This window comes from Phycodurus eques, chromosome 21 (assembly GCF_024500275.1).
Source record: "Phycodurus eques isolate BA_2022a chromosome 21, UOR_Pequ_1.1, whole genome shotgun sequence".
NCBI classification, from domain to species: Eukaryota; Metazoa; Chordata; class Actinopteri; order Syngnathiformes; family Syngnathidae; genus Phycodurus; species Phycodurus eques.
The window spans coordinates 5,367,542-5,380,000 of record NC_084545.1 but is presented as its reverse complement, the minus strand read 5'-3'; the positions used below and the strand labels follow the sequence as shown (position 1 = coordinate 5,380,000).

General features: G+C 42.6%; 1 protein-coding gene across 5 annotated transcripts in view; it reads right to left on the bottom strand.

Moving 5' to 3' along the window:
- The window catches only part of oxsr1b (oxidative stress responsive kinase 1b), a 47,146-nt gene that overhangs the window by 12,007 nt on the left and 22,680 nt on the right, over positions 1–12,459 (bottom strand). For 4 of the 5 annotated variants that reach the window (XM_061666159.1, XM_061666160.1, XM_061666161.1 and 1 more), the window contains exons 5-18: positions 9,343–9,398; positions 9,135–9,244; positions 8,960–9,061; positions 8,761–8,894; positions 7,954–8,002; positions 7,383–7,448; positions 6,928–7,050; positions 3,944–3,979; positions 3,694–3,864; positions 3,215–3,270; positions 3,045–3,097; positions 2,665–2,733; positions 2,502–2,566; positions 1–1,698 (exon numbers count right to left, since the gene is read on the bottom strand). The exon at positions 1–1,698 is cut by the window's left edge and continues 649 nt beyond it. In XM_061666159.1, coding sequence (XP_061522143.1) covers positions 1,621–1,698; positions 2,502–2,566; positions 2,665–2,733; positions 3,045–3,097; positions 3,215–3,270; positions 3,694–3,864; positions 3,944–3,979; positions 6,928–7,050; positions 7,383–7,448; positions 7,954–8,002; positions 8,761–8,894; positions 8,960–9,061; positions 9,135–9,244; positions 9,343–9,398 — 1,168 coding nt within the window. In that variant the 3' untranslated portion in view covers positions 1–1,620. The remainder of the gene's footprint in view (positions 1,699–2,501; positions 2,567–2,664; positions 2,734–3,044; positions 3,098–3,214; positions 3,271–3,693; positions 3,865–3,943; positions 3,980–6,927; positions 7,051–7,382; positions 7,449–7,953; positions 8,003–8,760; positions 8,895–8,959; positions 9,062–9,134; positions 9,245–9,342; positions 9,399–12,459) is intronic. The other variant, XM_061666162.1, reaches the window with a different exon arrangement.

Sequence of the window (12,459 nt, the reverse complement as noted above, 5' to 3'; positions counted from 1 at the left end):
CCAATAAAGATTGTGTAAACGTAATGATACGTGATAAACATAATTAGTGTTAATTTGCTTAATAATGACTGCAAGGAAAATACAGTAAAACAACTTTAATACTTACTGTAAAACAGTACTCATAAATAATTAACAGTTGGTGTGATTTTCTACTAAATGCCCAAAAGCCATTTCCTGCCACCAGCGGGCAACACAAGCTCAGACTGATATGCTCATTCTTTATTGATTAAAGAGACATGCTTGGAACTCCCTAAGCAGAGCAAACGAAAGCATGGATAGTGATTAGTATTAGGCTACTACATTACAGGCCCAAAAGAGTTATTGCCTGGACAACAGACGTTTTAGGAGCATTCACTCGCTCACACTCCCATCTTGTCCACCAAGCATTTATGACCCGCAACTCGGACGCTGGTGCGAGCAGAAAAGTGATGACGATTGTTCATTTTCAAATGTAAGGCGAGCGTAAGGAGCTGATTGACTCACTACTACACCCACTGCACATTCACCATCAAAATACTCGGTAAACACACATGAGCGGGGGGGCTGTACGGTGGTACAAATGCCCGCTTTACAAAGATACTTGTCCATTTTTTTTTTCTTTGTATACAAAAGGCAGAAAACTTTTCAATCGACGAAGGATGAGAAGCCGCAGTATTGTCTTCCTTCAACGCTCCCCAGAATGTGTCGGGACAGAAAAAAGGCCGAGCGTGGAACATTTTTGGAAATGATGCTAGCATTTCTCGTACGTCTACGTCTGATTTTCATGCAACTTTTATCTCACATAAACAGTATCAATAAGGCCACAAATATTATGGTATACATTGACATTTCCGAAAATGTTAGCATCGTGCCAATTCTATGTTGACGTCAAGTTCTGTTTTTTGTACACATCTGCAAGGCTATTATTGCAAGACCAGAAATATTAAGGCAATCATTAATGTTTACGCCAATGCTCAGAATTTTCAGTGCCATGCAACAAAAAGTCTGACACAGCTTGGGTTTGATTTTGGGATGCTAGCTGAAGGACACACATTAACATACCACGTCATCAAAGCAAATGTAAATAAATACGTCACAAAATGAGTTCCGAACAATTGACTTGTCTTCCGTGTAATCGTGACTGATGTATGAAGTTTTTAAATACACTTTTTATTTCTGTGTGTGTGGGCGCCTGATTCTCCACGGTAAAACAGATTGGTGATGACTGAAACCGAACATTGTACATTATAGCGAGAAGAAACCAAAAAAAAAATGCGCATTCAGTAGTTCTGCTGAACATAAGGCATTGATAAGTTGAGATTGTGCGAATGCATCCAAATTCAGAGGAAAGCAAAAGAAGAATCCAAACGCTGGTTGTACATCCTCGCAGCCATCGAACAAATACACTGTAAACGTTTTTTCGAGTGATTCTCATACTGTACGACGTCATACTTCAGCCCGCCGCCTCATTCAACAAGGCGGCCGTTGAATGGTGCTGTTTTCTTTGGCAGTAGTGGTTTTCTTTACAGCCATAGAAAAGAATAATGCAATAATCTCTATATATTTATCTACTTTTTTTTTTTTTCCCCAAATTTTCACATCTTTTAGGCAAGTCACGGTCCCCAGGTCGTAAACACCAGTTTAGCTAATAATGGTGAGCTGAGCAAAGCCTATCAATTTGACGTCATCTGGTATTTCCGATCCCTCGATTCCGGAAGCCTGCAACGAGGAATAAATACAGAACATTACAAACACTGATACTTTAGAAACATAAAAAAAAACATTTATCAATGTGAACATTTACAAAAAAACTATTCTTAAAGATTGAATGCAAATCTATTTTACTAAAAGGTTAAATATAACTGAACTGTAGGCAGTGATTGTTTTGTGTACCACTAGAGGGAGCCGTCATCCCACACTTTAAGAATCACTGTTTTCGAATACCAAGGACCACCTGAGTCTCAACTGGGCAAAGCCTGAAGTAGGAATTTGTTTCAATTTCAAGGTGAAAACTGGTGTCGGGGGCTAACTTTCGAACTTGCCAGGTGGAGGGCAAGTTTTGGGCATTACTAGTCAGTTTTGGGGGGTTCTGTTCAAGACCCCATAAATTAAAAAAACATTTTAACCAGGATACTCCAAGCCAATTTGTTAATTATAAAACAATAAAACACCAGAGGAACTTTTATAAATGGCCCCAAAACGGTGTACAGTATGTTGCAATGGCGACCATGTTAAGAAAATTAGAGATGGTTAAAAAAAAAAAAATTATAATGAATAACTGCAATGGTCGCGTCATCAACTTAATTCGTTAAATAAATGTTGGCGGACTTTTATTGCCTCAGCGAGCAAAGTTACACAAAGCATCGGCGTGCAATGAAAAGCATGAACCTCCACATCTTGTGAATGTTTTTTTTTTCTGTCAGAAAATCGAATTCATTGTTTTTGTAGTTTTTATGATAAAAACATGACATCGAAATATAAAAAACGGAAGATGTCACTCATTTACTCAATGTGAAACTCACCAGTTTAAAAACGACATTTTTATTGGTTTGAGGCTCGTCAACTATTTTCTGCAAATTTGCAGCAACTGCAAAAAAAAAAAAAAAATAATAAAAGGGGGGGGGGGGGGGGTCAATGTTTTTGGTTTTTAATCTTGAAGAAAGCAATACATTAAGGACTACTGACCTATTACTAAATCCCTCCCATCCACCAGGCCTGCTGAGACCAGCTCCTGAGAGACTCCGTCTGCTGTGTCTGAACAAACAAACACATTGGGACTCAACGACGAAGTGCTCGACTTATTGACACTTAATGGCACAATCATAATTGTATTGTACTACAAAGTTAACAACAACAGAATTTTACTAAGACTGTGATTCTTTGGCGTACCACTAGAGGGTACTAGTGCCACACTGAGAATCCCTTATGTAGCATTAACAATGATGTAATGATTAAATGTTTCTATTAATTCTACTAATTAAGTTAAACTAGACAAAATGATTATTCTAGGTACTGTGTTCTCAAAATTAATCACATTTTTCACTTCATCAATCAATTAGGCTTACCTCTGCCTGGCATGAACTCAAAGCGGATATCATTGAGCTCCCTCTTTGTATTTCTGCACAGAGTACGAAATGTGGGGGGGGGGGGGGGGGGGGGGGGGGGCAGGGTGGGTGATGGGGCAGATTCAATTATGAGATAATAAACAGCATAAATCAGAGCAGACGGAACGCACCTTAACCGTAATACCAAATTAATGGGAGACGTCTCGTTGCTTGAGGGAGGAGGATACTATGGGGGAAAAAAGTTTCAAAAATGAAAAACAACACGTAATGCACTTGATGAAAATTCTACCACGGGTGTGCTAGGTTTCTAAAACAAGGAAGCTTGGATAAAAGTTAGGAACACAAATTGTTCTGATTGCTTAAATGCAACTGGATTGTTCTAAAGAGTGAAATACAATCGGACTGTATTTAGGTGGTAATTCTCGCTTTTTTTTGGGAGGGGGAAATAGGCAACTTTTTTAAGTCCTTTGGCATTTAGAGGTACGCATGGTAGTTATGTTTAATTAGTGTTAGGATTACAAGGGGGTCCTTGGAAAAACATCTGGACCAAAGAAGTTTGAGGGGCCCCTGCTATATGCAACGTCACATATATTATTGTTGTCACTATTTTAAGAACGCATCACGATATTGTGCAGCCGGCGTACGTTACCGGTGTTGGCGCAGTAGCGGCGGATCCTCCGCCTGTTGCTTGCGACGCAGGGTGAGGGGCGGCGGGCGCGGGCTGCGCGGGCGGCGGAAGCGCGCCGGCAGCCTGAGGTAGCGCTGCTTCGTCGGCAGCGGCGGGAGGCGGTACGCGCGAAGGCTCCGGCGTCCGGAACATCTGAAGGACAAACCGCCGTCCGAGCGGTGATTTGGAAGCCAATCCGTGTGTAACGGAACGCCGCGTAGAAAACCCTCACCTCTGAGTTCTGCGACGCCTCCTTCACTCTCGGCGACTGGAGAAAAAGACAAATACAGAATAATATTAGAATGTGCTGACATTATTACAGAACAGGGATAGCACGCAGGAAGTCAAGGGCACACAGGAAGTTCAGGTGCGTCTCAAAAAGTTTGGAAATCGCAGAAAAATGATTTCAGTAGTACAATTCAAAAAGGGAAACGCAGCTTACATACAGTGGATTTACTATACATTGAAATTATTATTATTTTTAAAAATAATTATGTTGATTATAACAACTACTTACAACTAATGAAAACATGAACTTCGCCACCTCACAGAATTTGAATATTATGTAAGCAACAGTCAACAATTTGATGATTTGCAAATTAGGTAGGAATTGGTCTGTGTTTAATAAATCGTTATCATGGACAAGTTTAATAATTTTGATGGTCATAGATTACCGCTAATGGAAACCCCCAATTCCTCATCTCAAGAAATCAAAATTATTTTTAATAAAGAACTCATAGGTAGGAAAAATCTGAGCAGTATTTGCGTCAATGTTTAATGACTGAATTTTACTTCTTGAATGGATCTACTGAAATAAGGTAAGTGTTCTACGATATTCTCATTCTTGAGCTGCACCTGTAAAAGGGCACACAGGAAGTAAATGGCACACAGGAAGTAAATAGCACACGGCTCCCACATTTAGTGTCACGTAGGTTCCAGGTTCCATTAATGCAGGGCCGATATTCAAAAAATATGATGTATCGCTCGAATTATGACATGATGAGTATGTGTGGGTTAAATGTTTACAGTGCCTCTGATGTTTTTGTTACAGACTAATTTAGTTTCCACATCCCAGTTTTTTTTTTTTAGTATCAGAGCAGTTCCATTATTCATATACAGCTCTTATTAACTATTTGATCTTAGGGGGAAAAAACTGCCAGTTACAATTTTGCCCCTTTTAGATGTGGAAAGTGAATTAAAGGTTCAATAGACAATCACAGTATTCACATTCAATAAAAAAGTGTTTGGCTGTGAGGGGAAAGAAAAACAACCGGAAACACAAACAGGAAGCGCACATGTACTGGCGCCGATGACATTAAACAAAAGACGTCCAATTGTCCGACATTTGGCCGTTAACAAAGCAGCGGGAGCGCAACTGAAATTTCAACAATTTTTAAGTGAAGGTGCAACTGATTGGATGTGATTTGGTCAGTAAATAAATGTCCAAAAAAAACAAAAAGATATTGGAGAGAGGAATAAAAAATTAAATACAGATGGCTTCCAGGAAAGGGAACTCTCAGTGAAGCTGCTGAATCTTTTTTGGGGACTATTTTGTACTTTTCAATCGTTTGTTTTTATCGGTTTCTATGCCGGTCTACCAAAATGTGTCTTCACGTGAAACCGGTTCCTGGCGCAAAAAAGGTTGGTTTTAGCACTGTGCTAAAAAATAGATAAATGTTGTCGTCGGTGAATTGGCTCTGACTCGACCGCAAAACATCTTTAGTCTTGCCATCTTGCCTTTTTCCTCAGTACAGACACTCAATTTTGAAGGTCATCAGCGTTTCCGATGAGCATCTTTAAATCGTTGCTTCTCAGCCGTTATCACAGTCGCGACTCACTTTAACAGACATTCAGAACAATCGCAAAAATTTATTGTTCAACGATTGTCTTTAAAAACATTTACATCATATATTAACTACAAATGATTACATGTTCGAAGTGCCTTGGCACTGATTAATTAGGAAATGAAGCAACCGTGGCACTTGAACAGTCTAGGTTATTATGCTATAAAAAAATACCAATGGAATTTTTGATGTGGGAGGTCGTTTAAATGCCGCACGTCCAAAATGTGCAATAGCGTCAAAATAATGTAATTTTTTCTATAAATATTTCACTGCTCCAACGGGGGTGACGTAACCTGCCTTTGTACGCAGGTTGAGACTATCACTGATCAACACTAAATCAGTATGAAAGGGGAATTTATACCCTGGAATTTTCTTTCCATTATTCTATGTGCCCCCACTAGCCTAAACATGGTATTCTGATTACTATTGTGTTTGTGAAATAACAAATATTCACATTTTTCAACCAGCTCAGTGGGCGGCCATCTTTGGGTTTGTATTGGCTTCTGCTGTCCACTGAAAATGAGGTCAACGGTGCCCACGTGCCCACGCCATCGCCTAACGAGGCACCATTGACATCATTTTGATGAGACAGCAGAGGGCAATATAAATGGCTGCCCACTGAGATGGTTGAAAACGAGGTGAAAATTGCAAAAAAAATTATTATTCTACAAACTCACTAATAATCAGAATACAATGTTTACACTCGTGGGGGCACACGGAATGGATTAATGAAAAGAAAATTCTTGGGTTTAAGTCCCCTTTAAAGTCAAAATTGCAGTAGGAAAACAAGTATATGCCATAAAAAAATTATTTTTTTTTAAATTCAATGAAAATGACAGCAAGCGCGCTAACGCAGCGTCCCTTTTCTTACTGCGTGAAAACATGTTCTTACAACCGTCCGTAACCTCCATATGTTGCGCCTGTAATTTTTTTGGGACGACCAATCGTGACCTGCCAAAAACGCATCCGTGGTACTACTAACCCTAACCCACCAATTGAGAATCCCTGATCTACGCTAAGCGAGTGCGCCCTGCCTAGCGAACGAGAGTCCTTCCTTGTTAGGGGAACGCCATCTGTATCGCGGTGGCAAGTGAACAACCCTGGACGCAGGCAGCTCGAGTGGGTAGGAGAAGCGCACTTGTCGCCTCGGGGCGCCAGCAGGCTTCACCTGCTGCTCCTTCGCCATCAGACAGAACACACACACACACACACACACACACACACACACACACACACACACACACAGACACACAGACACAGACACACACACATCAGATACAGATGGACATACAACGTGGACGCCGCGCAGACACGACGAGCGCTGAAGACAAACGAGGCGAGAGAGGACGCGGACGGCACGGGCGCCGCTCACCCTCAAGGCGGCCACGGCGGCTTTGCCTTCTTCGCTCTCTTCGTCCAGCTCGTCGTCGCTCCACTCCCACTCGCCGTCCTCAGTCTTGTGCAGACGCCCGCTGGAACCCGGAACGCGACGTACCTGCGGGAGAAAAACGAGCGTGACTGAAAGTGGCAGCAGACTCGAAACCGAGCACGTCCAAACTTTTGCCGCAGAAGTTTCTTCAGGTGAAATTTCAGAATGAACCTGAAATGCACTAAAACCTTTCCAGGTCAACTTTACAGCACAGTAGACTTTCTCGAAACTTTTTGCAGAACTTGTTGTCGAACAAGGAATTCACAACAGGCATTAAAGGCAGGAAAATAAAAACTTAAGAGTGATCTATTGTTCAATATTTCACTCAATGTGACCACAATGAGGCAAACGGTGAAGAAAACGAATGGGAAGGATGATGCAACAGTTGTTTCCATTACCCTTTTGGACCGCTCTGATATTGTGGGAGCCCTCTGAAGAAGTTTATCAAGGAGGTAGTCGTGGGTCTGTCAAAAAGCAGAAAGAAATATTCCAAACTTTATGAAGAGACACATTTCCTTCCCGACAGATGAGCCGCATTTTCCCGGTGATTTGGATCTTGGAAGGGACTTGAAAGTGTTCCAGGGGAATGGCATAAACCAAACAAAATGGCCGACGATGACGCTTAACAACACTTGTTGTTGCTGCTGCACCTACGTTTCGGACTTCGCACATTCCTTGAATGCAGCGTTCATTGAAAAATGAATAAAAACCCCAAGTTTGCCAACTCACGCCACAAGCGTAACTAAGGACAAAAGCCCGCCCTCTGCTGTCCACATTCGGGAACAATAAAGCCGGGTCAGCACACCGGTTGTCCCGGTGCGACCGCTTCTCCCCACCTTAACTTTGAAACGTATCAGCGGCGCCAAAACGGGTTTGCAAGGCGCGGACCGTGACTCATCAGCTCAGCTAAGCAGCGCTGATGGGCGACTCGTTTCGCACCACCGCTGACACTCCGAGGCTCCGGCCTACCTTAGCTTTCTGGAAGAATTTATTCTTCAGCAACTCCAACGATGTTGGCCTGAGAAACAGAAAGGCGGATCATTAGCGCTGAACAGCCTTAACGAGCACAGTCGTAAAACTGTCAAACGCCGTCTGACTGCCGCGGCAATAAAAACAAGATCATGTCCCACGGGCTGATACAAGCACATAACGCAGATTTTGTATTATTTGGATAACTATTCTTTATGAGATAAATGTGGCAAAAATTGTAACGATGGGGAAGGTTTCAAGTCAGGATTGCAAGAAAGAGTTTCAACTCAACCAGCGTTTTGTGCCAAATTAGGGTTTCAAATCTAGGATAGGATCTGAAATGAGGGTTTCAAGAAAGGGCCAGCTTTTCAAATTAGGCTTTAAAGCCTGGGTGAGGGTTTCAAGTTAGGATTTCAGGCAGGGCTAACGTTTAAAATAAAGGTTTCAAAATAGTGTTTCAAGTCAGTGTTCCAGGTCCGGGTTACAGTTTTGAAGTTGGGGTCAGGTTATCAAATTAGAGTTTCAAATTCAAAAGTCAGGGTGGGGTTTTAAAAATCAGGGTTGCATGTCAGGATTCGGTTTCAAATTAGGGTGAACTAACCTGCCACAAACTGGGTTAGGGTTAAGGTTTAAAATGAGTGTTTTAAGACAGTTGGAAGTTCCAAATGAATCTTGCAAACCTGGGTTAGGGTCTCAGATTACGGGTAGGTTTTCAAATTAGCAATTTCACTGAACGCATCAACCGGAATAAAATGCACGCTAACAATTGTCTGTAATGAAGAAGAAAAATGGTGTCTGCCTCAACACCTTTTTTCTGGATCCTTCTGTAGACACATGGAGATCATCTTCCTGAAGGACTTGCCGTACTTCTTCACCATCTCCTTGTCGGTGACGCCGGTCTCCAGACCCGGCGGGTCGTTCTGCAGCGTTAGCATCAGCACCTGAACATACCACAGACGTTGGTCCGCCGGCCGACAGCGAGCGAACGGTCCCAGGAAGCGCTGACCTTCATCGGGGGATATTTGTGGTACGGCGCCGCCCCGGTGGCCAACTCGATGGCCGTGATCCCGAAACTCCAGATGTCCGCTTTGAAATCGTAGCCCTTGACCTGCAGGAGCAGTTCGTGAACGGCAAAAATCCAAATCCCTCGTTGCCGCGGTTACTGAAGAGGGCCCACTGACCTGCTCCATGACTTCGGGCGCCATCCAGCACGGCGTTCCCACAAACGTCTTGCGCACTTTATTTCGGGTCATGTCGCCGCCTGTGGCTAGGAAGGCGCTCACGCCAAAGTCTGATGGGACACGCACACAAATTAGGGTTAGGTGTCAAATTAGGGTTTACAGTCTTTTCAGTATTAATAAACAACAGTTATTAAAGAAATCCAAATACCTGCGATTTGCACAGAACCGTCTTCTCCCAGAAGAATGTTTCCAGCTTTGAGATCTCTGCAGAAGTCGATAGATTTAAACATCAACACAGCCCCGGGATGGTGCAATGTGGCAAATGTGCGAGAATCCATGTTGTGATTGAGGAAGATTGGAGAACCCGACTTCTGACTTTTTTTTTTCCACAGAAACTTGAAGATTAAGACTTGAGACTTGTGTGATTTACTCTGGTAATCTCATACGAGTTTCCGTTTTTTGGTTTTTGTATTAGACATTCGTGACCTTTCGCAGTTAATTTGTTCATCCTGCTGATAAGAGGATTCAGCCGTCTGCATGCGTACCTACGCCTCTTACTGAACCGACGGTCTTCATGGCAACCAAACCGACCCCCCCCCCCCAAGTTTGAGTGGATGGGGAAAGCACAAAAAGAAACATGGATGGAAGCAGGAGGATAGTGGATGCACATGGTGCCGTTCTCCCTGCGAGCAGATGGGGGCAGTGGGGTAGAATGGTTGGACTGACATTGACATCGTCAATGTCAGTCGGGTGGCAAAGGTACTCCAATAGAAGTACAGATACTCGTGTTAAAAAAAAGGAAGAAATAAAAATATACCTGGTTAAAGAAGTACTGGCGACTCTGAAATGCCTTTAAGGACATGATTAGTGCCAATCAAGTACAACAAGCCCACAACAGCATGTGATCAGGCCCCTAATTCAGGGCGTTCCTTGGTTACCGAGGGTCCCCAAATTTGACTGAAATTTCGAGGTTATGAGCGATGCGCAAGGAACTCGATTGCGCAGCGGCGTAAGAATACGTTACAAGAAGCCTTCTTCTTGTAACTTCTCTCAGTTACTGGATTGCTTTATATTTATGACGCATTCGTTTTTCGTACAATTATTATTATTTTTTAACTCTGGACTACTCAACAGGTCAGGCCCCGCCTTTTAAAGCCACGCACATTCAAAGTCACAGATACTACAGTGTAGAACATGATGATGATGATCCCAAGTGGACAAAATAATACCTGCACCACACATGGATATTTTCTATTGGCATTATGCATAAAGCTTTAAAATATATATATAAATAGTCAAATACATTTATGGGGGCGACTTAGCAGATTTTCGTCCATTGTGGGAGTTGTGGAACATAAGCCCCATGATTAAACGAGGGACATGGGTACAGTACTGAAATAACAACGATCGCATCTCAATTTACTCACAAATGTACTTTTGCAGTCACAAAAAACGTTTACAGTATTGCGATATTTATTGGTACAGGAGGAATGCAGTATTCTGAATTTCCCCAACACTTCTGGGAGTCTCACGCTTGTTTTTGGACAGCAGGATCTCGACGCTTGTGCCGTGCAGCTTCCGGAAGATTCCGCCGGGGCAATCCAAACTAGGAGTTCGTAATTTGAGATGAAGCAGGAGGCGAGCGGACCACCTGAGGCTTCAGGCAAACCGGGGAATATCCAAAAATACTTTTCCTTGTTTACATAATAATGACAACTATTCCTGCTTGAGTTGAGTCGACTGTTCAACTTGGGGCCACATGTTGGTGATGTTATTGCCCGCTTGTTGCATTTATTCCCCGTCACAATTGCTGAAGCGTCATTCAGACTTTATCTCTGCGTTTCAACTCAGGCTTCAAGCATTAAGAGCTCTGTTCCTGAGCCAGAATTCATTGAACTCAATCACGGCATTAACGTCAGACCAAATGAAGTTATACAGGCCGTTGTTTGTCCAGGTTCCGTTTGGGGCTCATCTGGGCAATGTCCCTAGTCGGAGTTGGTCAAAACACGAGACCTGGAATGGCTTTTTTTTTTTTTTTTTTTTTTTTTTTTATATAAACACAAAGTCAGCTTGACCTCAAGCCTAAGTGGGATGGAAAGTGGACGGCTGGATGGGTTTCGTGTTTTAAGTTGTATTTCACTCAGTGATTCTTTTGCGCACCACGAGATGGAGCCCACGTACCACTATTGGCCCTCAAACTGCACTTTGAGAATGCCAAGGTTATCTGATGGCAACTGTTGGACCCAGAAAACTACTTTGAATGAAAACCTTTTTGGGCCATCCAAAAGCTTTTTGAGGATGACTGGTCATGCTCACAAAGCAGGCTTGATCTTGATTGCCAAATAAGACATGAGAGGGCACGCATTATGCCACTGATGCGCAGATGAATGGTGACATTGTGGCTTCACTGGCGTTGTTTTGTGCGCGTGTTCAAAGGCTACGACCCAGAATAGCGCGTGATCTCATATTTAAAACCTACAAAAGTCTCCGTGTGACATCATCACGACGGCCACGGTTGCTTTAACGACATGAATACGCTGGTGTAAGGCGACCCGGGCCAGCCTGAAGCCCTTACACTGGATCCCACTGGGACGCTTCGCTCCATTGATGGTTCCCGACAGCAAACCGCAACGCTCATTATCATTCACGGGAGCGGAAGAAGAGGGAGGAGGTGACAAAGCACTGAAATTCAGTGGATGCTATCTTGCAGTTGACATATCGCGGTCTCGCTACATCACAGATTTTTCTGTTAAACGTACATTTTTTGGGGTAGAAATACATTGGAAAAACGTATAACAGTATAAAACAAGTGTTTTAATCTTTTATTCTATTATAACGTATTTTCTTGTTTGCAATTCCCTCCCCCCCCAAAAAAAATTAAACATAAAACATGGAAAACTACACGTGCTCTTAAAACAACCACATAATTTTGCCTTATACAAACATGCGGTAGCTAAATGCTAATACGTAACGCAAAACGCCATAAACGGGCTACCGAAACTAGCAACGCATCGATGTAAGCGACGGCTATTTGAACACAAACGGTGTAGCAACACATGCAGATTTGTCAGACTTTACTCTTGTAAAATGACGAAAGCTTAATGAGCAGTTGTCAGCGTCTTCTTTGTGTATAGCCATCTCCGGATTAGACTGCCCCGTGGTGGCCAAGCCGTGCGCGCCAGATGGACCCGCACAACAAATTAATCACGATGCACAAACTGTTTTTCTTTACTTTCTTCTTAATTATACTATTACTGTATATTGTTTTTATGTTTGAGTTCTACTTTTATTATACGTTTCCCATGATGTGATTTTATGACAATTC